Genomic DNA, 25,492 nt, shown 5'->3' on the forward strand with positions numbered 1-25,492 from the left:
ATGTACTCAGCTATAAGACATGTCTGTTTTACTATCTTGGAGCATGCACTTGAAACTCCAGAGTCTTCAATAATACGCCCCCTGCTGGCACTCAGTTGTAACTACTAGTGAATCAACCTTTTAGTGCCTGCTTTTTCAAACACCCCATAGCCCTTGGATGGCATACCTGTGATGTTGGACAACGCCAAAGAATCCATCGAATCCCGGACACTCTGTTCTGGCTTCAAGTCAGATAGACACTCCAGGGAGTCTTCATACCACTGGGTTTGATCATGGTTATACCCCGTGGCACCATGGTCCAGATCTAACTCTTGCAGCCTTCGGCTGCTGGCAGGGCCCGGATGGCTGCCGTAGGCAGAGTCACCCAGCCCATCTTGGGACTGGGCCCAATACATATCAGACTGATACTTTTTACTTGCGAGGCTCTGGTGATTCGGCTTTACCTCGGGCTTATTTGTAACCATGTTGTCAGGTATCCAGTGCTCACTGGCTCTCATATCCACCTCACTGGGCTGCTGCTGGAAGAGGCTTTTATCGCCGAACTTGAGGAGGAGCTGTGTCATATAATCTTCGTGCTCGGCCCATTCTTCAGGGTCTTCAGCGGCTTCCTGATCTACTCTGGCTTTCCAGAATTCCTCATTAGCAAAACCTGCCCCCTGCCTGGCGAGACTCAAGTCATCCAGCTTCCGAGAAAGGGTGTCCTCGGCATTGCCTGAAAGACCTGGGAACTTGTAGTTCAGGGCGGGAGACAAGAGGAGGGACTGTCTGCACTGGTCTGCTGAGCGGCTGCTCCTGCCCATCCTCACACTTCTGCGAGAGTCTCTCGATCGGGCCGACTGGAAGGCAGAGTCGGAGGAGTCAGAGGCGTGGATGTCTTCCCCAAGGCTGCAGGTCTTGGAGCAGTAAATCTGACCTTGTTTTGGGAGGAAGGGGCATCCCAGCAAAGAGGCCTTACACTGCGCACAGGAAAAGCAGGCCTCTGTGGCATGCCAGTGCTGCCCGTCGTAGGTCATCTGTGCGTGGTCCACACCTGTTTTGAAAGGTTAGGAAAACAGTTAGGAGCTGTGCAAGGGTGTGGCCAGGAGGGAACTGTGGGTGATGGAAATGTTCCAGGCTTTGTTTTAAGGCAAGGTCTCACTGTGTGGTCCCAGCCAGCCACGAAGACTTAACAGCAGTCAGTGCTCTTAAGTGCTGAGCCATCTCTCCGGCACCACCCTCAAAATTATTTCTAATCCACAAATTGATAGCCACAACACAGCCATCGGTGCAGAGCACTGAAGATTTAAATTCACCAATATGTTCCTCACCAAGGCACTCTTTGGTTTTACCACATGTACAGTAATCAGGTATCCTGCACTTGATGTGTTCGGTGCTGTGACTTTTGTATTTCTGTGCCTTTTTTGTTGATGCTTTTGCTATTGAAGATAGCTTGGGGCATAATGTTGAAGCACTGTCTAGTGTTCCCATGCACATGCAAATATAAACATAAGTTCTGACCACGAGCTACCTGCTGTTGGCTAAGAGCTCAGCACTGACTTGCTGCCAGTCATATTTTCAGTGAAATGTTTCAAACACACAAATAGCAGATATATTAATAGACTGGTAAAAAAATGGTATGACCAGGGCCTTTCTAATATGTGCAACAGCAATGCCCCAGCACAACCACCACCACACACACACACACACACACACACACACACACAAAGGAAACTCCCCAGAGGCTCATGGGAATTTCAGCTGTGAACTTCCCCAGAATCACAGCTCGCTTGGGATTCTGTGATTACTGACTATTGGAATCCAGAATTCATCTGACAATCCCTCAAGGGCCATCCGTGTATTCCAATACGTGTAAGGGATCCCTGAATTTTCACAAACATTAACAAAGCAAGGCTGTGTGGGCAATCATAGATGGCTGTGTCTGTGTGACAGGGCAGACGGCGTGGGTGGGAGCGACTCTTACCGATATGCTCCCCACAGGTTTCGCAGTACTCGGCATAGAGAGACTCGAAGCAGCCGCAGCAGAAGGGGCGGCCATCCTTCATGATGTATCTCTGCCCGCCGAGGACCGTCTCACACTCGAGGCAGCAGAAATGCTTCATGTGCCAGTGGCGACCTTCCGCTTCTGTGCACTCATCAGCGAAAATGATCTTCGAAAAGAAACACAGGACCGCGTGATGGAGGATCAGCAGGTACCATCATGACAAACTCCACCCTGCACTGCGGTTGGCACTGGCTCTCAGATCTGAGCACAAAGGCCCTGGTGCAGGTACCAGCTCAGAGTTCACTTCATGGGGACATTCTTGTTAGAGGTGGCCTTTGTGGTGGCTGTAATCCTCCAAGTCATCCATGAGAGGAAGAAGTGAGGTGGGGAGGGAGGGAGGGGGAGAGGTGTGTGTGTGTGTGACTATAAAATGGCTGTGTCCTGGTGGTAGTGGAACAGGCACACACCACATATCTACAAAACTACACACACGACACTGGCCTCTTTGGAGTATGTGGTGGACAAGTATGGCTAGTTGACTGAGACCCAAGAGTGAGGAGAGGAGAGATGGAGGAAATAGTACATGAGGTGGAGTGAGATGTGATGGAGCAGGAGGCCGGCACAATGACAGAGTGCCTAGACCTGGCATGGAAAAGCTCTTGCTCCTAGGACTTAGAAACGAGAAAGAGTGATGGAGTTTGGCAACGGTGGGCCGAGTGAGAGGGGCTGGTGTGAACTGCCTACGCATGGGCACAGAGTCAACAGAAAGAAACGGAAGGTCTGAGCAAAGGGAGCCCAGCCCCAAGCTGTGTGTATTTAAAGCCTTCAACTGCAAGGTCTGAACGGTTACAGGGAAATGTGACAAGAGTAAGGGATAGCTTCCTGCGGACGGGGGTCTTTGATTTTGGAAGGTTAGCTTGTTCTAGTATATTCTATCATTTCTCTAATTTTCTACCCTTCCCTTGTTAATCCTCATCAGATTGAGGACTTCTTAAGAGTAATACTTTTCTACTTGTTTGGTTTGTGCTGGTCTGAAGAGTATATTGCTTTATTTAGTTTTTCAAGAAAGGGTTTTGCTATATAGCCCTGGCTGTCCTGGAACTTGCTTTGTAGACCAGGCTGGCCTAGAATTCTAAGATCCACCTGCCTCTGCCTCCTGAGTTCTGGAACTGAAAGCATGAACCACCACCATCTGGTGAGGATGTAGCTTTGTAATCATGAATGGTCTGACCCACTGACATCAAATATGTGAAAGAGAAACAGTCACTTCTGCTACAGAATGTGTATGTTTGTCTATTATAGATAGCTACAGATCGGAGTTGGCTTCATTCCTTGCTTTCATTTCACTGTCATACACTTGTCTGCAAGAATATAAACCGACAGTGTTGAAAAGGTAAACTGAATACGTGTTTGCCTGAACATGAACATCTCTTCATGGAGGTAGAATTCACTTGTCACACTCTTGTTCCTGGGGAAGATGTTGGCGGCATCATCTGGCAAAGCACACACCAGCAGTCAAGTTAAGGAACTGAAGTAAAGTGTGTGGGGGCCGCGTGCAGAGCTACGGTGGAGTTGTGATTGTGTGAGCAGCTAAGCAGGAAGCTGAGCTTCATCGGACGCCACGGTCCCACCTGCACACTACGGACTTGGACCCAGAAGATGGCCTGGGAAGTTAAAGCAGGAAGATCAGAGGGTCAAGGTCATTCCCTACAAGGTCATTCCCTACAAGGTCATTCCCTACAAGGTCATTCCCTACAAGAGTCTGGAGCCAACTTGGGCTACAGGAGGCTCCTATCTCTTTTAAGGCTCATATACTCTTAACTTCTAAACTTAACGTTAAGTCTTACTTCATCTTTAACCCTTGTTGGGTCATATTCCCACTGAGCACTATGACTAAAATAAACTCAGCAAGGCCTCTAAGCATAGCAAAGAAAAACCTAAACAGAGCCTATTGGAATAAGCACTGCTCTTACACAAATGGTGATTCTTGCTCTGTCACCCTGTGATGGTTTGTGTATGTTTGGCCCAGGAAGTGGCAATATTAGAAGGTGTGGCCTTGTTGGAGTGGGTGTCATTGTGGGCATGACACACCTACTACCCTAGGCCTAGCTACCCAGAAGTGAGTATTCTGCTAGAAGCCTTCAGCTGAAGATGTAGAACTCTCAGCATCTCCTGCACCATGCCTGCCTGGATGCTGCCATGTTCCTGCCTTGATGATACTGGATTGAACCCCTGAACCTGTAAGCTAGCCCCAGTCAAATGTTGTCCTTATAAGAGTTGCCTTGGTCATGGTGTCTTCTCACAGCAATAAAACCCTGACTAAGACATACCCCAAGGTGATGGAAGACACCAGCACCAGGGGCTGGAAGAACGGAGTTTAGGGGCTCTTTACAGTATCTGGTCAACTTTCCTATAACTTAAAGTTATATACCATGATGTCTAGCAAGCTGCTTATTTTAAAGTCTCTATTATCCCAACTCTAGGAAGGTGGAGGCAGGAGGATAGGGCATTTCAGTTCGAGACCTGCTTAGCCTCAAGGGACCATTTCAAAAATACCCAAAACTTTATAAAGAATAAGAATAGTAATAATGTAAGAGTAAGAAATGCTTTTTACACAGTCATCTGTCTTCTGCTGTGCCCTCCACTGACCCAGTCTGCCTATCTATATCTTCGCTACTGTATGAAACGTGTCTACTACATTTGAATACTTTCCTTCCTGTGTTTGAGAAACAAAAGGTCATATTCTGCATATTCTTGTGCAGTGTTTTCCCCCACCCTTGCATTTCATCAGAGACAACATCAGGGGCAAGCGAAAGCACCTGCTGCCCTCATTTATTAGCTACAAAGAATTCCAGTGAGAATGGGCAGCTTTATCTTAAAAATATCTATACAGAACAAAAGCAGGAGAACCACCTATTTAGCTTAGTTGGGAACAGAGGAAAATTGGCCATTGGCTTATTTTTCCATCATTAAGGGATGAACTTTTTTTTTTTTTTTTTACCTCATCACAGGCTGAGCACCGAGGTTTGAGCAGTTCGGCATGGTGCCTGCCACAGTGGATTTTTCCGTCCTGATAGAAATAGATGAGGTCGACCAGTAGTTCGTTACACGTGAAGCAGACAAAGCAGGACGGATGCCAGCAGACTCCAGGACCCGCACGGGAGGCAAACACGGCCACCTCGCCTCCGTTCATCTGCAGCCCACACTAAAAACAAAGACTTGAAATTAAAACGGTCCTTCACCTAAAGAGTACTGGAGTTTCAGCTCTTCCCATTTGAAAACAAACCGCAGGGTTGTCAGAACAGCTTTAATGTCTGTCTACTTCTGCTGGTGATTTAATGCCTATCCCACCTCCCATATGCCTCCCTCAGCCACTCTCCCTGGCTCTGTCCAGTGCCCTATTCATAGAGGCTTTCCCGTGGAGTGTGTCTCCTACTGAGAACCATTAGTAGGGGGTCAAAATGTCTTCATTATATGGCTGTGTTTTAACTACAGGGTCCCCCCCCCCCTGCAAGACACAGTTTCATTCAAAGTGACTGACTCCTGTGGTCACACAGCAGCCGGTGCGTGGGAAGTCAGGGTGTGCATTCACACCAGACATCGCTGACCTTCTCGGGCACCCTACTCCACTCCCACCAACCCTCTGCTCCAGCGAGAAAGGGCCTACCTGCTCACACACTGCATGCATCACTGCTCTGGACAAGAGTTTAATGGTTCCTCTTCCAAGAGCTTCTTTCTTCCTCTGAGCACTGAACACCTGCAACTCCTTTTTCTCCTCTTCGCTTAAAGACTGGCAGTACCGCACCTTCACAGGAGAGAGGCCAGAAGTGCGTCACGGAGGGCTGTCCTTACAATCCTTCATTCCCAGAGTTTCAAGAAGGCAAACAGGAAACCTAGCTGTCCTGCCTGCAACCCTCCGTTCTAACAAGGCATGACTGGGTGTGGTGACACACCGGCTTCCCATCACCTGTAGATCTTTAGGAGTTCGAAGCCAGCCTGGTCTATCTACAGATCTAGATCTAGACCCTGTCTCATAAATAAATAAATAAATAAATAAATAAATAAATAAATAAATAAGTAAAATGGACCTCAGTCTTTAGAAAAGAGGCATACCATCCGACAGAAACAGGCATGCCTTACTCTTTTCTAAATGTGAACTGATTGCAGGAAGGATACCACCTTCCTCGGAAGGCTGAAACTGGCTATTCTCACGCTACATTCTACAGGCCTCCGGTCTTCAACCCAGCACATGGAAGGAAACAAAGTATCAGAAACAACTTGTATGGCGCTTCCTGCTGTGATGCTCTTTCTCTCTCTTTTCTTTAAAAAAAAAAAAAAAGACAGAAAAGAAAAGCATTTTAAGACAGGTCCCACCAGTGAGGAGCTGGGATTTCGGAAAGGCCCCTGGGTGCTTACTGTTTATTTTCTTTTTACTAATTAGCTTTCCTCCTGTTACTTTACCTCGTTATCGTGGGGAGGCAACTGGTACAGAAGCTGTTTAATCCGGTGTTTCTCTCCAGGGCTGTTAACATACGGAACCTTTTCCTCTGGCAGGCACGCAAAGTAGAGCTGGATCTGGGGAAGCAGAGGCAGCGCATGCGCGGTGCCATCAGTACACAGAAGGAAGGGCGAGCCGCCCGTCTGCACCCTCCTTACAGGTCTTGGCATCCTGCAGCTAATGAAGGGACCAGCTGAGCTAACCCAGCAGCGGTGCAAACCTGCATCTGCTCGCATCCACTCGCATCCAGCTGCTAAATTGCTCCTCAGGAATGCAATTTGTAGTGACAATTAAGGGCGCCATAAATTATGCGCTATCAAATGTGCACATTTACTGCGTCTCTTCCCCAGTCTTCCTAAGGTCAGCTGAGGGACCAAGGGAGAGTGCTGGGTGAGTTCTGTAAATGACCACACAGGCTGTGTGACAAGACCCAACACCCAGCCTCTAAATAAACAGGCTTGATTCTATTTTCTCTTTGAATCCTATAGTTCTCTCCAGCACCAGCACTTCTACGGGCTTCTACGGGTGGTATCTGCAGCATCCGGCTCCACTTTCCCCCAAGGAGGCGGGGGAAGGGAGATGCTGAACTGATCTTAGCTACTTTAGGAACATCCCTTGATGAACACTGCCAAGGAGCCTGCATTGCTGAGATGGAACCAAAGGCATTCAAGTAAAACAAGAAGAGATTAGGGACCTGGGACTTGTTGGCTAGCAGCAGCTCTACAAAGACATCGAAAGATGGGGGGCCTCTCCACAAAACAGTCTGTCAAACTTCACTCCCCTAACTGCTACACCAGCATAATATTCCTTCCTGTATTCTAGAAGCGTTTCCCTTACCTTACTGTTAATAGCCACTTATGCACTGGGCCTTGAATGTATAAGGACTCTCTCTCTCTCTTTAAGAAATATACATATATAGTAGCCATCTTCAGACATACCAGAAGAGGGCATCAGATCCCATTGCAGATGGTTGTGAGTCACCAGTGGTTGCTGGGACTTGAACTCAGGACCTCTGGAAGAGCAGTCAGTGCTCTCAACTGCTGAGCCATCTCTCCATTCCTACCTCAAAAGGGGTTCCCTTCCACCTCCCAAGCACAGTAAGTCACAATCAGGCATGGAACTGGTGGCATCCTCTATTCTGAAGGGAAACTTTGCCTGTACCGGATCTACCAACAGTTTTTAATAACCTCATCGTAAGGATATTGGGAAATAAAAACAGGCCCGCAGATCAATCGTTCCCATCTTTAAAACAGTGAGAAACAAAAGGGCCACAGTGATGCTTCTCTGATCCCCAGGGTGCTTATCGAAGGCCGCGTTTATTGGCAACACCGCACCCCTCTTCCACAGAGGAGCACTCTGGGAAACTGGTGGTCCTTTTCTTTCCTTTTGTCCTTACTGAAGCTTTGAAACTTGTCACAGTGGCACACATCTTTCATTTTAGCACTTGGGGAGCAGAGGAAGGCAGACCCCTGAGTTCTGTGAGTTGGAGGCGAGGCAGGACTACACAGTGTGACCCTGTTTCAAAAGACAAACACCCCTCCCCCACCCCCACCATAAAAAAAAAAAAACATCCAAATCAGGACCGTTTCTCTTCCCTAAAGAGTGACTCGGGAAAGCCCTATCAGGAACACCTGTGGTGCCCTGAGTTGGCATTAATCACTTTGGCGGAAGCAGGGCATTGCTGTGGGGCAGTAGATCGAGGAAGACTGAAACCAAAGCAGACCTTAGAAAGCAAAGGCAGCCAGGGAGAGGAAACACTTCCCTGGAAAGCAAGTCAAGGGGACAGCTTCCTTCCTACCTGCTCGGGCCTGAGGCCCGGGGGGACCCAGGCATACTCTTCGAGCGCACAGCCGGAATCGTCATCTGACGTGGAACTTCTCTGGCACCCGAAGGCCAGTTTGCTCATTTTGGGCTCCATCTCCAAAGGCATAATAATGAGGTTTACAAAGCTGGCTTCTCAGTCACAAGGCATCCAAAGATGGTTGCTGTGGGTAACATAGAAGATGCAGTGTTTAAAAAAAATGCTTTTCTACCAAGAGCTTCTAGTTAATAGGGTTTACACACTGAGGGTCTCAGAGAAAGTGAGAACCAAGCGAGTGTTCTTAGTGGCCTTTAAAAGATGCTTCTTGCTCATGATTTACTTGGTAAGGAAACTGCTCTGCTGACTAATTTACCTACACATGAGATCCTGCAAGGTATCAGCATTTAGACAGAGGTGCTGGGAAGTGGGCTGGCTCTCTGACTCACCCAGAAAGCTGGCTACAGAGACCCTGCTCTGTTGGTTCCCCAGATGTTTTCCAGTTGGGGCAGCAGAGACAGCTGAGAGCACACCCCTGAAGCAAACCACACAGTTTAAACTTCTAATCCCCGACTCAAAAGGGCAGGCAAGCAGTCAATCCCCTCAACAAACAGTAAAGGAGTACAGGATACAGTGCCAGGTCATGGGTCCAGCTTGGTGACTGGATGGTTTAATCTCATTATCAGCCACCATTTAGGAATGCTTATTGAGTGTGAAATGAAACCAGCCCACTATTGGCCAAAGTGAGGTGTGAAATCTCTAAATAATAGAGCTGTCTCAGAAAAAAAAAAATGGCACTAAAGGTGTCAAGGAGTGGTCCTGAGGCTGAGATGTCAGCTTTGTCAGCACAGTGTGTGTGTGTGTGTGTGTGTGTGTGTGTGTGTGAGAGAGAGAGAGAGAGAGAGAGAGAACCCTTTGTCTTCTAGTTCTTAAAAATCATCCCTCACACATGAGGCACTAAGAAAGAAAATGTGAACCTTCACCATTCCAGTTTTCTTTAAACATATTTTTAAAAGATTTATTTATTATTATATGTAAGCTCACTGTAGCTGTCTTTAAACACACCAGAAGAGGGCGTCAGATCTCATTACAGATGGTTGTGAGCCACCATGTGGTTGCTGGGATTTGAACTCAGGACCTTTGGAAGAGCAGCCAGTGCTCTTAACTGCTGAGCCATTGCTCCAGCCCTTCTTTAAACATTTTGATCTTTATAAATTGTGATATAAATAAGTTTGTGTGTTGGGGCGGCGAGATGTCTCAGCAGTTAAGAGCTCTGGCTGCTCTTCTAGAAGACCTGGGTTCAATTCCCAGCACCCACATGGCAGCCCAAACTGTCTAGCATTCCAATTCAAGGGCTCTGGCACCTTCAAACATACATGCAGGCAAAACACCAATGCATATAAAATGAAAATTAATAAAAACTAAAAAAAAAAAGTGTGATTAGTCTGATCCAGTCACTTTACTGAGGGGGCTCAAGGATGGCAAATGACTCCTGTATACGAGTTAAAACCTAATCCCTTTGACTCGCAATCCTAACCAATCCCAGCCCGAGGTAAAATGACGTGTAGGTCATTCTCTCAGTGCAAGACTAAATACTTAGTGCTGGTGGGGTTGGGTGGGGAGAGTCACTTGTTAAAATACACGGCTATCAAAATAGCCAAGAACATTTTAAACTCCAAACTCCAGAGCCGCTCACAAAGGGTCAGAGTTAAAAGAGCACCTGCCTCGGGGCTGCGGGCAGTCGCTCCTGCGGGAGAAATGGTGACTCAGCAAGATCCCGCCCCGGCCACTAAACTGGCCTTTCATCCCCGCCAGCACAGGGGAAGGCAGCCTCATTTCCGGCCCCGCGGTGGCGAGGCTATCACCTTCTGACCCAGTCGTGGTACACAGGTGCAGACAATTCACGTCTTAGGAAAGACTCTAAACAGAGGTGCATTCCTCCACCCCGTCAATAAAAGGGGAGGTGTTAATGAAAGTCAGAAGGCAGCTTGCGTCTTTCCCTTTGGCCCAGAGAGATCCGCCCCCGCCCCCGTGTGTCAAAGGAAGAGGACTAGCGATTAAGGCTTTAATTAGTAACTCATGGGCTCTCACCAGGAGAACTGGTACTTTCGATGCAATTTAACCTGAATTTTGAAACGGGGGGCATTTGTCTGTTGCCAAACTCGGCTTGGGGTTGGGGGGAGGGTAGGAGGAAAAGAACAGAATATAAATATTAAAAAAGAACCTAAAAATTAAATGTTACTCTTATTTTCAAAACTAGAAAAAAAAGCCAACAACAAAGGTTCTGCAAATTATGACAGACCATGTCCCTCCTTACCCCCCCCCAAACCAAAGCTCTGACGGACGGAGGTGAATCATGTGACAAGTCACCATCCTCCCAACTAGTCCCTTGGATGCAGTGGCCTCATTTTACACCGTGAACTCTCACAGGTTCCTTCCAGCCTTTCAACAAACTAACCCGAAGACTTCATTTTTGACAACATAAAGAGTACCACCATCCTAGAAAAACAAGAGACTCGCTTTCGTCCGAATGTTAGCTTCCAATTTTACTGGTGCTGTGGCCACTGTGTCGTACCTGCTACTGTTAGCATTACAATATTTAAGTGCAGTATGAAGCAGTGTGACCTGGTAAGTGTCTCCCTCACTCAACTCCTCAACTCATGGAGTTAAGGAGCCTTAGCCAGACCCATCGGAGTGGGAAGCAAGCTGGGGGGGGGGGGGCAGAGTTGGTGTATTTTTCAGGGATTATCACGGGAGTGATCCACATAGCTGAGCCACAGGAAGAGTTAACACTTCCACGCCCCTCCTTTGTCTTTTCTCCCCACCCCCTTCTTGAAAACTAGCTAGCTCCTTTCACCATTTAAAAGGAACCACACACACCAGCCTGCAGCTGTGCCACTTCTCCATCATCATATAATTGTCAAGAGAGCATCTGACCCAAGAGGCTTTCTTCTGTCTTCCTCAGAAACCAGGCAGAGACACATGGAGCACAGACAGACAGACATGCAGGCACAACATCCAATCACATAAAGTTTTAAAAAACAAAATGAAGGCGGTAAGTGACAATCCATTAGGAGCCCGGATGTGGCCGCCTGTGTGTAACTCGCGGGACTGAGCCTGTGGCTGGTGACCTGTTTTCAGTCTGAGCACAGTGAAAAGTGCTTGTGCTTCGGAATTCCAGAAACTGCAGAGGGAATCCAGCCTGGTGACCTAGAAAGCCGCTGCTCCCTGGAACGAGGGGAGTCTGGGAGCATCCTGGTGCAGGAGCTCAAGTCCAGAGTCCAGTCTTTTGACCTCTGATGTGCTAGTGTCTGTCAGGTTTCCTGCAGGTACTTTTCTCCTGGTGGTCATGTTTTTTGTTTCTTTTCTGTTGTTTTCAAAACAGGGTCTCACCAGGTAGCTGCAGCTGTCCTGGAACTCACCCTGGAGACCAGACTGACCTCAACTCAAACTCAAAGAGATCTACCTGTTTCTGTATCCAGAGGGTTAGGATCAGAGAGGCATGTGCCACCATCCCTGGCTGGGTGTGGTCATGTTTTGATTCCTACTAGGGTTGTCTGTTAGTAAGCAGCCTTACCCTTTAGTCCATGACCAAGGATTTTGGAATCTTTAAAAATCTGTCACTTGCAGTGTTTTGTAAATCAGGCAGAGCTTGAAAGTACAAACTGTGTTACAGGGAGGACCTGTGTCCCTCTGTTAGCAAGGGAGTCATTGAAGGCATTCGGGACTCGAAGGTGTCAATCAACCCAGATGACGGCTTTTCTCTATTTTTTTCCTCTGCTAAGTTTGGTCATTGGCTATCTCCTTCCTTTCTATTCCACTTGGGACAATTAAGGGGTAGTGTTCTGACTGACCTTTAGATGTACAACTCAGCTTTTACCTTTGTTTCTCTAGAGAAGTGTTTCTCAGCCTTCCTAATGCTGTGACCCTTTGATATCTGATATGCAAAAGGTCTGACATGGGACCCTTGTGGGAATTGTAACTGAGGACTGCTGCTCTAGACTGTTTTCTTCCTTCCTTCTTTGCTTTCTTTCAAAATGTATTTATTTTTATTTATATGATGAGTACATTGTAGCTATCTTCAGACACACCAGAAGAGGGCATCAGATCCCATTACAGATGTTTATGAGCCACCATGTGGTTGCTGGGAATTGAACTACTCTTTTGGAAGAGCAGCCAGTGCTCTTAACCACCGAGCCATCTCTCCAGCACACTTAGAGGTTTTTTTTTCCTAAGTCAGCAACATCAAATAAAGTTCTAGTAGCAGCGGTGTAGAAGACGGTATTCCTAGAAAACACATTCTCCTAAAGAATGGTACCTGATTAGACTGCCAGGAACTGTACCTGCCAGGCAGGAGACTTTACCCTTGACAGCATGGGCAGCAAGGAATGAGAAAAGATGCACAGGGCGTTCCTAGCTGTCTAAGAGGACTCATGTTGAAAATTATGGCCAGGAAGCAGAGAAAAGTCTGGGAGGGCACCTAGTTCCTAAGGAAACCAGCACCGGAAAGGAGAGCAAACCAAAGTAGCAGGAAAGGGGGAAATGAAGCCTAGTGTTCAGAGATTGTATACTTGAAAGGTGGGAGGGCAACTCGGAAGGGGAGGGAGGATTGGAGGAAGTCAGGAGCCTCGGAAGGTTAAAACTGCGTCAGCTCTGCTATGGTTCTAGTAGTCATCATTTTCTTGGACCGACTCACCAAATCACATCAAATTATGCAAATATAAAACAACTGTCAGGGGACTAGAGATGTGGCTCGGCAGTTAAGAGCATGGGTTGCTTCTTTAGAGGACCCAGGTTCAATTCCCAGCACCCTGTGTGGCAGGGCACAACTGTCTGTAACTCTAGTTCCAGGGGATCCACAGCACCAGGCATGCCCGTGGTGCACACATATGTGCATGCAGGCAAAGCACCCATGCACATAAATCTTTCAGACGTCTGTCAATGTTTTCATGACTATGAAGTCTAAGATCGTATCAGCGATTGTCAATCCTTCCCAATTAATGTCCACACTGGCTGCTGTGCAAAGATTGACCTAATAGTGTAGAATCTTTCTGGGACTCTTTAATTTCCTGAACAGATACTGATCTGTGAAATCACTGGGCTAAAATTCCTTAGGTGTCTGTCCCCTGCTGCTAAGTGCCACCCTTTGAGCTATAGACTTGAACAGCTTCTTGGTTAATCTGCTTGTTAACAAGACCCTAGCACACTGAGGCTGTCAGCCCACGATCCGTTTGAGCTAAACATACAGGTCAAATGAGCGCAACTGAGGGCAAATGGGGTAGCGTGGAAGCGTGCATACTTCTGTTCTCAAAACACAAATTAGAAAACTTTATGGATATACACATTTCCTTGCTTATGTCCTTAATTTAAAATGAACTGAGTGGGCAAAAGTTAGATTCAGGATTTGAGTTTCCCAGTAAACCACACAAAATGTAATGATTGCTGTTTTCAAACACAGGCAAAGAACAGCCCATGCCTGTTGCCTACAGACAAAAGGCACTTCTAACATAACCTAAGTCAGCTCTGTTTGTGTGGGAGACCGCGCCTTAACAAACCTATGGGAAGGTTGCTAACGCAGCTAACTTCCCTTTTAAAGTACTTCTTCGGGCATGCATTCCGTGGCATTCGAGCATTTGCCTCTGGGTTTTTTCCAGGTAAACCTGCCCATTTCCCCAGCTGTTATGTGCCACCAGTTGCCAAAATCCAATGCAGTTTTTCCAAGAGAGAATGTGGAACTCTCCGACAGCATTCTAACTTCACTCAAGTACATTCCGGGACAGACTGCTTAACAAAAGGAGGAAATTCCATGACAAGGCATGGTGCTTTGCCAGAAAGACACTTCTGGAGAGATCTAAGCTTGCGTACTGTGGCCTGTGACAAATCCCGCAAAGCCTTGTCTACCAACACCATCATTTTCCGCAGTGGGAGGCACATTTTCTCAAAACTGTGTTCCCATCAATCTCTTTCTGAAATTTTTTTTCTTTTAATTTCTATTTTAGGCAGCGGCCCAAGGAAACGGCGGCCAGACCTGACTCCAATGTACACAGAGACTCGGGTTTCACCCCGTCACCTGTTGGCTCCAGAACAACATCCCCTTTGTGAAACTTACAGCTCTCACTGGACCGCGCTCCCCCAGAAAACACTTCCATAAAGTGTGCGAGAAGACTCGAGTAGTGAAAAATCACTCCACACACCTACCCTTTATCCGCACACGGGTTAACCTGAGCCTTTAAAGACAAACTAGGATGAAGGATGTCACCATCTTCAGGGACACAGCGGCAGTGAGCAAGGCGGGGGGGCCACCCAGACTCGGGGTTCAGCCTCGGCCTTGAGTCTGGGCGGCGGCAGCTGTGACTCTGGCCGCAAGGGGGCGCCTCGTCCGAATCTGCCCGGCGCCCCGGCGGAGGCCAGCGCCCACTCCACGCTCCTGTCCCCGTGGTCCGGTCCCTTCCACCCGGTGGCAGTCCCCGCCCCGTGCTCGCATCCAGCAAGCACTGTGTGCCTGAGCACCCGGCGACCTAGACCCCGACCCCAGACCCCTGTCCCCCGGGCGCACAGACCGTTTGCGTCCGCCACCGCTCGCTCCAGCCCCAGCTCGGCTCCTGCTCGGGGCCCGCCGGTCGCGGTCGCAATCGCTCCGCTCGCTTTCCAGGAATTGTCACGCTGACCGTCCTCTGGCAGGTGTCCACCGGGGCCCGCCCGCGCACGGCATTCCTGGAAAAGTTACCCAGACGCCGGAGCTCCGCCGCCCGCCGCGCTCCATCCCCGGTGGCACAGGACTGTGGCCAGCGCGCTGCAGACGCCCCTGGAAGCTTCTGTAAACTTCCCCCGCCCCGCAGGTGCACGAGCCGGCGCAGGCGAGTGTGCAAGGGGGCGGTGCTGAGCCTCGAACTCACGGCCCCACACGCTGGGCTGGGGAGGAGCTCAATGCGGGCTTTACACCCCCAACCCCACAGGGCTCATCTCCAGGCTGTCCAGTAACAATGCCAGCAAATGGCGCGTTTCACCCAGTTCTCACTTGGAAAGGCTCATTAACATACAAATTCTCTCCCTTAGGACTTTCTTGCATTTAAAAGCAATCCCTGCAGCTTAGAGCCGGAGATTTACTTTTTATCAGTAAACAATGGCAAAAGCAAAGGAGTCGGGCACACGATGCACTTAAGGAGCTAGTAAGAGTTTTAACTCCAGTCCTAGAAGCACAAGAAAACGCCCCGCGTACGTTCACGTTAATCTTGTTTCTGTACTATTTATAGGGGCTCTCAGAGAGGAATTTGGCTTCAGCTGTCTGCAGAAAGGGCTCAGAGGAGCAGAAACTGGACCTCAAAGCGAGCCCAGGAAACAACAATTACTAATGATCATTAAGAATTAGTAATCAGGAGAATCCACATTCTAAGCTACAAGCTTTAGTTGGGGTCAGGTGAGGGGATGCCAAGAGAAGGGTGAGGAACAGACCGAAATGCTCCGGAAAAGGCTATTGAATAAACGGGCCTTGAATGCCAGCAGTTTCTTCTACTCTAAAGCCGTAAGGTGATTTTTGCAGCATATATTTATTTATATAAGAGAACAATAGCCTATTGTAACTGTGATTTAAAAATACTCAGGTTGCCATAAATAGATCCCTCAAGTAAATAGTTGTGTGGCCAAATTCTGTTATCTCCGCTGCATTGTGAGACAGCAGAGGACAAGCTGTTTTTTTTTTTTTTTTTAAAGAGACAGAGACCAAAGGTCCTGGCTCTGTTAGAGTAGTTTGCAAACACTAGTAGTACAGACATCACAAACCATTATTTGCAATTCAAGTGGATTCAAGTTTTCCAAACGATTCCTAGAGAACAAGATGTCCCTCTGGCCTGAGGACATGGGAGTTTGTGGGAGAACCTCTCATGAGCCCATTTCCCTGTTGATCTGTGAGATTCACCAGTGAGAGCAGTATCTGAGCCAGACTGCTCTTTAACTCGTGACTTTTGTCAAATTTTACTATTTTATTTTCATACAGCTCAGGCTGCCTTCGGACTTGCTGTATACCCTTAGCCTGGCCTCCTAAGCATGGGCTTATCCGAGCAAACCACCATACCTGTCTCAATTTCCCCTTTTCCTATTTCATTCTGTTTGACTGTCTCAGAGAATATACATCAGCTAAAGGCATCCCTAGAACAAATGTGCAACCAGGTAATACAGTTTCACATCATCCTCTAAGCTGGCATGTCAGTAAAATACCCCAGGCTGACCCTTTTTAACAAGGACTCTTAAAGGAGAGTTAGCTTCACACTGAATGTCGAGAGGGACAAATACTCCCGCTACATCCTGTGGCGAGGCTTATCCGTATTAAATGTAGCCACGGTGGGTGTGTTACTTGTAACTACTTGTAAACACCGTTTGCTACATTTCCAACAGGTACTGTCAACTTCTCTGTTGTGTTCCTGGGGATGAAGCAGTTTGCGGACAGTTAGAAACTTCCTACTAACTTTCAATCTGAATGAAACGGACTTTCAGTCTGGTCTGAAAGCAGCATCGCGATTGTCAACAGTGACCTCATGCAGATGGCAGCAGTGCCCCCCCCCCAGCTGGCATCCTTTTGTTTCAGCTAGGTAGAATATTCAGTTACTTGAAGATCACACTTTAGGGGGCTGAGAAAGGAAACTCAGAAATTCTCAGGATTTAGCCTCCTCCATCCTGCTCTCTATTCCATAGTCATTTCCACAGAGAGGGTCCCCCACCCCCACTTACTCCTCAGCCTCACCCTCTCCTTTGGCCTCACAACACTTAGTACTGCTTGTCACCGAGTGCCTATTTAGTCCCCGCCTTGTTACTGTCTTCTGTTCTGTGGGGACTTCTGGCGTTCAGTACCATGTTCTCAGCATTGTGCCTAGTGCACAGCGGTACAGTGCACAGTACTGCACCCCAGTTAAGTGAATATATGATTCTCACACCTCTGCTCAGGTCCATACCTTATCCAAGTATATTAGTATAGTTCTAAACATAAGTGGTTGTCCTAAGGATGGGATTGATTTAAGAAAGCAAATGTGCCAAGGGCAGAGAAACAAAGAGCTACTATTTTGTCAAAAGCAGGGTAGCCTTATCTAGTCCGGTAGAAAGAGATAAAGGACAGGGTGTAAGCAAACCATGGTGGTGCTAGTTCCTAAGGACCTAATGACCTCGGTTTCTTTTGTAACACACTTCCCTGGGCTGAGCAATAGAGGAGGAAGACAGCCAGGGCCAGCTTTCGGCCTGCACGTGCTCATACACAGGTGAGCGAACCTACACACGCATGCATGCTTGCACACACACATGCATGCTTGCACGCACACGTACATACACAAATGCACACACATAGAAGCAAAATGCAGACTTCCTTCTGAGGCCGTATTGCTCTTGATTTTCAAACATTTTAAAGGCAGTAATAAACATCAGTGGGTGAATACATTTCTGAAACAGGGATAACTTTCATTATAGCATCTTATTCATTTACCTAACTTTGGGAGGCAGCTGACGAACAACTATGGTTTTAGTCTTCAGTGAGGTGATGATATAGGACAGCAATTTGGTTTTCACAATGGGCAGAGTCCCCAAACCGGTCACAATTCTTGTTCAGACCAATGAGCCAAGTGCTGGAGGAATAACTGGAGAGAGCGAGCTGTCTTATCCTTGGTACCAAATGCTTCTGTGGTGGCCTGGGAGACCACCGAGAGTTTGGAAGTTCTTATTCCCATTAGCCGAGCCCGCTCCACACTGGGGAAGGGTTGGAAGGCAGGCAGCAAGGTCCTTCTGGAGTGAGGGGCATTATGGAGGCTTATGATAAGCTTTAGCTTCACGAGGTCTCCAATTACTTTCTTTACCCTTTGATTATATTTAAAGAATCATGATTAGAGAGCACTGGTTCTTCAACAGTTTCTACACTCTATCCCATTGTATTTATGACTCCAAACCTCCCAGCGACCCATCCCCCGCCCTCATCCCCACATCTCAGCGAGTGGGGCCCTCTTTACTTCAAAGTACCCTGGCCCACAGGATTTGTAGTCAGGAGGCTAAAAGCCTGTTCTCCCAGCAGGTAGTACTTGGCCAACACTGGGACAGATCACTTCTCTAAAGCTAGCCTTTGTGATGGTGAGTGTCCTGTCTCTAAAATGCCAGTGTCTGGGGAAGGTCAATTTTAAAGCTTCTGGGCAGGGGGAGGTGGGACACAATCATTTGTTTAAATAAAACAGATCTTTTGACACAGAAACAGATAAGAATGCCTTAGAGCTAAGGAAGTTCGTCCCACACACCCAGCCTCTTCCACAGCAAGCTGCCTGCATCCATCTGCTCTCCCGTGTTTTTATCTGAGTTTGATGGCTGGTCACCAGATGATTGCTGCTCTGCTGTCTTGAGCCCACGTTTGGTGGAGACTACAGATCTGTGGTACTTAGGGGATGTCTGCTCAGGAAACAAGGAAACACAGCAGCCACCTCGGCCTGCTCTTCCCTTCACTCCCAACTACTCTCTGGTACTTTTCATATCCGAAGACATGTTGGATAAACAAACTTGTGTCCAGTATATATATGAGAAGGGCGCCTCCGTTTCTGACCTTCAACCTTCTCAGCTTCTTCAGGTCTGGGGTTTAGTGCAAACATCTCTAAACTCCATTACTGAAAAACTACCAACGTGTGAAGACATTAAGGAGAAACCTTCTTGGGCTGGAGAGATGGCTCAGCGGTTAAGAGCACTGGCTGCTCTTCCAGAGCTCCTGAGTTCAATTCCCAGCAACCACATGGTGGCTCACAACCATCTGTAATGGAATCAGATGCCCTTTTCCGGTGTGTCTGAGGACAGCTACAGGATGCTCACATAAATAAAATAAATAAATACTTTTTTTTTTAAAAAGAAGAAACCTTCTAAAAGGTATTGAAAGGGCCATACCATGACACTGTAGCCAAAATATATTCAGGTGTCATGACTATAGTGTTTAACTGAAAATTTACTGTATACACACAGCATATAAAGAACAAAATGCTTTTTTAGGGGAGGGTAGACCCATTTGAAACTACCATTTTTATATTATATGTATAAAATAAGTAAGCTGTCAAGAGTGGAGCAAGAAGAATGTTGTGTGGCTTGTGTGGACCCCCGGCGCTGTCAATCCGGATGGCCAGTTGAGGGGGACTGAAGGAGGAACAGCTTCTACCAGCTACTGAAGGCAGAGGAACAAAAGACAGCCCCAGGGAGAGGGAGGCACCTGAAAGTGTGACCAAATGCAGGCCCAGGGTGTGAATGGCTGTGTAGCTACCACAGGAAGGCTTCAGATATTCCAGGTCAGTGGGGAACCACAGATACTTCCAAAAAGTGGCAAAACCATCCATGTGTTCTGGTTAGACAGGGGGTGGGGGGGTGGGGTGTGTGTGTGTGTGTGTGTGTGTGTGAAGGAAACGGGGCCAGGAGCCCAGAAGAGCATGGGGGAAGGAGCCAGAAAACCCCCACAGCAGTCAAGAGCAGGGACGGCAGGCCTCATCTGAGGACTTTTTTTCCTGGGGGCAAAGGGCTGGACTGTAGCTATAGCTGATCAGGACAGGGGGTAGGGGGTGGCTGACAAGCCCTGCATCCCCAAGTGAGTCAATACAATGCCATGGCTTGCTTGAGAGGGGACGGAGGCTGAGCCCTGACTGGAGCTCTGACTTCAAACTGCCACAGGAGAGGCAACCAGAAGGATTTACATTTCTAAACTAAAATGTTCTCTGCATTTGATAATCACCTTTAAAACATAATAATACTTAGGTGCTGGAGCGATAGCTCAGTGGTTAAGAGCATTGGCTGCTCTTGCAAGAGGACCCAGGTTCTAGTCCCAGCACCCATGTGGCAGTTCACAACCCTTGGTAATTTTGGACCCAGGCTTTCTAACTACCTCTTCTGACCTTGGAGGGCCCTGAGCATACATGCTGTACATACACGAGGTAAAATACTCATATACATAAATATACATATATACATAAAATGAATTATAAATGAATTCTACAAAGAGCTCAGGCCCATCACCGTGAAATAGATCCCCACAAAATAGATGCCCGTGATCTTCAAGTCAGCAAATTCTATGAAGACAACCTACCCAACTAGTAGGGCTGGGTACTCTACCAGGGCAGAGGTCCAAAGGGTACAGGGAGGGGGACTATGAAGTGGGGCTGATTTGGTATGGTCTGAAGCACAGCTGTATTTAAATGAAATACTAAAGCAATAGCGATTCATGGCAAATTTTAGATTATAGAATGTTCGGTTCATGTGCTACTTGTTCAAAATAGTTTTGTGTATCATCTGTTTCTGTCTGCCATTTAAACTCCCCACCAGCTAAGAGAGTTGAAAATGCAGGCAGGCCAGTTTTGAACACTGTAACTGGGTGCCGTAGCTAAGTTATTTTCAGAGGGGGCATCAACAAAGAATTATTTCAAGCAGCCAGAAAGCCTCTTGCCAAGAGGGAAAGTTCAGCTGAGCACGCTACACTGTTTCTTTATCTTATCTGAGATCCCACAGCACTTTCTGCAACTGTGGGAGTAGAAAGGACGATCTTGCAGTGGGGACTGGTTTATGAGCTGTGGCTGGCCTGATGCTCTCAGATCGCACTTAGTTTTAGATAAGTAACTGTCTTTGACTAAGTTACGCTGGCATTTCCTTTCTGCCTGTGTTCATCTGGACCTTCAGTTTCTTCAGCACTGAGTTTGCATTAAAAGCCTGCAAGGTCCTGTTGCTTTTGTTTGATGATCTCTGGCCGGATCCATCAGATAAGCTGCCTGGCACACATGAGAGCCTAATGAGTGGGAATACCTTGCTTGCTCCTGTTTGATCCTCCACAGACTGACTTGGGACCTTGCCTGCTACTATTCATGTATTCCTTAGTAAATCTGCTATTCTTTATTTGGGCTCTTAAATAAAAGGGACTGCTGGGGTGTGGCTTGCCGACAGAGACACTGCTTCATATATGTGAGGCTCTGAGTTCAATCCCTAGCAGAAAAAGAGGAGGTAAAAGAAGAGAAGGAAGATGAAGAGAGGAGGAAGAAGAGGGGAAAGGAGGAAGAAGATAAGGAGAGGAGGAGCTAGAAGTGGAGGAAGAGGAGAAAGAGAAAAAGGAGGAGGAAGAGGAGAGGAGAAAGAGGGGAGAGGAGGAAGAAGAGGAGGAAGAGAGGAGGAGGAAGAAGGAAAAGGAGGAGGAAGAGAAGAAAGAGAAAAAGGAGGAAGAAAAGGAAGAGGGTTGGTTGGGCCAACAAGAGGGATTGTTAGGTAGCAGCATCATTAGGTACAGGGCTGCAACCTGAGCTCTACCCCAGATGGTAACAGAAAAGATGGCTCTCCAGCACAGACACCAAAAGTAAATACATCAAAAAATAATTTTATGTCAATTAATTTGAAGATATATGTATGTATGTATGTATGTATGTATGTATGTATGTATGTTTTTGGCATGTGTGAGTGTGTGTGTGTGTGTGTGTGTGAGAGACAGAGAGAGAGAGAGAGAGAGTCTTGCTACATAGCTCAGGTGCCTGGAACGTCCTGTAAAGCCCAGGGTGACCTCAAACTTGTGGCAACCCTACCTCAGTCCCCCTAATACTCAGATCACAGAGATGATGTGTCATACCTGCTGGCTTCAATGTCCTGGCTTTAATATTTAAGGGAATTTAATTTTAATTTGTTTTAGCTTCTGAGATCCAACACAAACTAAACTAATAGGCTAGTCCTGATTCCTAAACCATAGCGCCTAAAGCAATACCCCCATTTGTCCTTTACTCCTGGGGTGGGCGTGGCACTCTGAGGAAGGGCAAGGTCCAGTCATGGTAGACCAGAGCCTCCTGAGCTCTGGCTGCAGCCTCCTAGGCCACACATAGCCAGCTTCTTCCAAGATCTCTCTCATTTCCATTGTTCTAAGCAAGAGCACAGCTTTGAGCACAGGGACTGTTGGCATGCCTGTGTGCACAGCAAGGCCCTGTGTCTGCTGTCTGCCCTGAAGCCCATGTTCAGTTTCCCTCAGGAGACACGACAGTCGTACTTTACAGTCTCTTCCCCAGATTTTTTTCTCACACTTCCACGGGCAAGAAGGAAACCTTTCCATGTCCCTCAGGTACATGGCACTAATTGTACCTCATCTTTGTCTCTAAAATGGCTGCTTTGCAGCCCTTCAAGGCTGTTTCATGACCTTGTGACTTACACTACCATGTCTTAAAAGACTTGGAGATGTTAGCTAGCTCATAGTCTGGTTAACTCCTACTTCAAGTTCGAATTCAGAATAGTCTAGGAGGCTGAAGCACAGGATTGCTGTGATAGTCAGACCAGATCCCCCACCAGTTTTCTTTTATTTATTTTGTCCTGTCAGAAATTCTATGGCCCAGAGGGACAAGATTCCCTTTCTACATTTGTACACCTAAGGAATAGCCCAGAGGCTCCCTGGGCCACTTAGAATCGATCTACACATCAAGGATGTTTTGGTTACTATTAATGGAATGTATTTGTGTGTGTGTGAGTGTATGTGTTTTTTTACACAAATACATACACACATACAAATACATATAATATACACACACATGCATATACACATACTGGAGACTGAATTGACCATGCACAGCAAGCTCTGTACCACTGAGCTACACTGAACACAAAGGAGGTGTGTTTTCCAGTTCCTCAAGGGTCCCAGCGGAACCCAAGTGGTTCATTGTCCAGCTATTACTCCCAATGAAAACGCTTCAAACTGGAGTAATTTTGGACATACTATGTGGTGTCACTATCTTGGTGATGTATTAGGCAAGAACCCAAGGGTGTCAACTGGACCCCTCGTTACTGACACTGGGGCTTCCCCGCACGGAAGTAGGCAGTCAGTTCTGAAGGTATATTTTTCTAAGTTCCTCTAACAACAAAGGTTGTTAGTTAACAGAGGCGCCTAGCTTCACGGCTGAGTCTCACATCACAATGTATCCTTTTGAGCTTCTGTATTATTTGTTTCTAAAGCAGAGTTGGTTTTTAAAGACAATCTACTGCAATCTGGGCTCTGGATGGCTCAGAATTCATTATGTAGACCAGGCTGGCCTCAAATTCACAGAGATCTGTCTGCCCCGGCCTCCATAATCCTGGGAAAAGTCACGTGCCACCATGCCCGGCCCAGCAGAGCCGATAAACAGCTAAATACAGTGTTCTGCCTTCCCTACCTTCTTCCTTAGTGGCAGCACCTGAACACAGAAGGCTATGCCAGAAATTTGAATTTCAGGTTATTTCTGCCAATAATGAAGCAATGGCTCTCAGCCTCTGTGAGGGCAGCTCTCAGATAATATATTACTTGGCTGACCTACAGAACCAAACATTTGTGTAGCTCAAAGGCAAATATGCCAGGAACGCCCCCCTGACTCTGAAGATTCCTTGCATTGTTGAAGTCGGCTGCGCCATTCCAATCTCGCAGACGCACATCTGATTGTCCAAGCACAACACAACTGGCTTACTGAGATCTGTCACCTGGTTGTTGCGGCCACATCAGTGTGTCCTGTGCTCTCACTTGGTTATCACTCTTGCATGTTGGCAGTGGCTCCCCCATCACCTCAACTCACAGACATTATGTGGAGCAAGGGACAGACCTCAAGATCTGTTCCACTGAGGCTCTGGGTAACCCATTCTGCTATCTCACACGACACCCCTGAAGCCAAAGACACTGAAATAATGCAACCATTTTAAACTTGTCAGATAAACTGATCACAGTTCAAGTCATAGGACCATCATGCTTTAAAAAAAAAATCAACTAGCATTCTTCAGTGGTGACAATAAAGAACGAGAGAGAAGAAAGCAGCAATAGAATCCTTAAGTGTCTGGCAGTGCCTGCAGGCGGTGCTGCTGACATGCTGCCCGGCTAAGATTTTCTGCAGAGGAGGTTAAATAAAGGAGCCTGGGAGGGCTGGGAACTAGGAGAAGCCACTTCCTTCCATATAAACTGTAGTGGCAGCCGGGGACTGACTCCCAAGGTACTGATAGAATGGAGGAAGCCACATATCAATTCTGAGGCTTCGGTTAGTCTTTCTATATAGTAGGATCCAATAGGATCCCAGGATCCTCTGCAACACTTCGCTTTGTATGAGGGTGCTGGGTGTTCGGTGGGGCTCAGATCTAGGCTTCACGGGTGCTAGGCAAGGGCTCTACCACCGAACTACCTCACCAGCCTCCTACTTTTGGGGAGAGTGTGTCTAAAGAGGACAGAGCAATGGCCTGAAGAAGGATAGTGAGCAGCAGACAGGAGGTTTTTATGGCACCCGCCAGACTGCATTTGAGGATGCAAAGCCATGCCTACTCCTTTTTTTTTTTTTTTTTTTTTTTGAAAGATCTGACAATATGGCTAAAGAGCCTCTTTGGAAGGAGCTACCCTAACTCAAAAGATTAAAACGCCAGGGCTGGAAAATAGCTCGACCAGTAAAGCACTTGCCTTGCAAGCATGAGGACTGGGGTGAGGTCCCCAGAACCCACATTTGAAAAGCATAAGGAGGGCATCCCATTGGGAGGAGAATGAAATTAAATGCTTCAGGAGGCGTGCTGGCTGCCAGCCTCACAGTGACTTGGCAAGCGGTGAGAGAGACGTTATTTAGATGGGCAGTGGTGGCACACGCCTTTAATCCCAGAACTTGGGAGGCAGAGGCAAGCGGATTTCTGAGTTTGAGGCTAGCCTGGTTTACAGAGTTTAGTTCCAGGACAGCCAGGGTTACACAGAGAAACCCTGTCTCAAAAGACAAAACATGACAAACAAAAACAACCCTCCCAAAAAACAAAGAGAGAGACCTTATTTCAACACAGCAATGTAATCAGCAACAGAAGCATGTACACATATACACATATGTGCATATATACCCACTTCCATGTGTATCTGTATGCACATGAATATGCATATACACACATATATCATGCACAAAGTAAATAAATGTGTGTATATGTGTGTGTACATACATGTAATATATATTATATCTTTCGATATATCTCTATCTATCTATCTATCTATCTATCTATCTATCTATCTATGTAATTTTTCTTTCTTTAAAGAGGCCAGATAGTGGCATAAGCAGCACAAGAACCTTCATGCTGTCCCAGGAGTCTTTAAAATGACACACCTCCCTGACCCCTGAGGATGCCTGTCAGGAAGTGTGGAATGTTTTTAATACACATTAAAATCTACTACACATCATTCTACTTCTGGTGCTTAAAATAAGAGTTCTCAGGGAAAGGAAGCACAGTGGTCTCACAC

The 25,492-nt window shown here is 47.1% G+C and overlaps 1 protein-coding gene across 2 annotated transcripts in view; it reads right to left on the bottom strand.

The window, feature by feature from the left end:
- Positions 1–25,492, bottom strand: part of Prickle1 (prickle planar cell polarity protein 1) — a 94,389-nt gene that overhangs the window by 3,680 nt on the left and 65,217 nt on the right. Inside the window, exons 1-7 of one of the 2 annotated variants that reach the window (XM_052161202.1) lie at positions 14,838–15,149; positions 8,278–8,464; positions 6,443–6,556; positions 5,649–5,786; positions 4,983–5,186; positions 1,961–2,147; positions 167–1,030 (exon numbers count right to left, since the gene is read on the bottom strand). In XM_052161202.1, coding sequence (XP_052017162.1) covers positions 167–1,030; positions 1,961–2,147; positions 4,983–5,186; positions 5,649–5,786; positions 6,443–6,556; positions 8,278–8,409 — 1,639 coding nt within the window. In that variant the 5' untranslated portion in view covers positions 8,410–8,464; positions 14,838–15,149. Of the gene's footprint in view, positions 1–166; positions 1,031–1,960; positions 2,148–4,982; positions 5,187–5,648; positions 5,787–6,442; positions 6,557–8,277; positions 8,465–14,837; positions 15,150–25,492 lie in introns of those variants that run through there. The other variant, XM_052161201.1, reaches the window with a different exon arrangement.

Source organism: Apodemus sylvaticus, chromosome 17 (assembly GCF_947179515.1).
Source record: "Apodemus sylvaticus chromosome 17, mApoSyl1.1, whole genome shotgun sequence".
NCBI classification, from domain to species: domain Eukaryota; kingdom Metazoa; phylum Chordata; class Mammalia; order Rodentia; family Muridae; genus Apodemus; species Apodemus sylvaticus.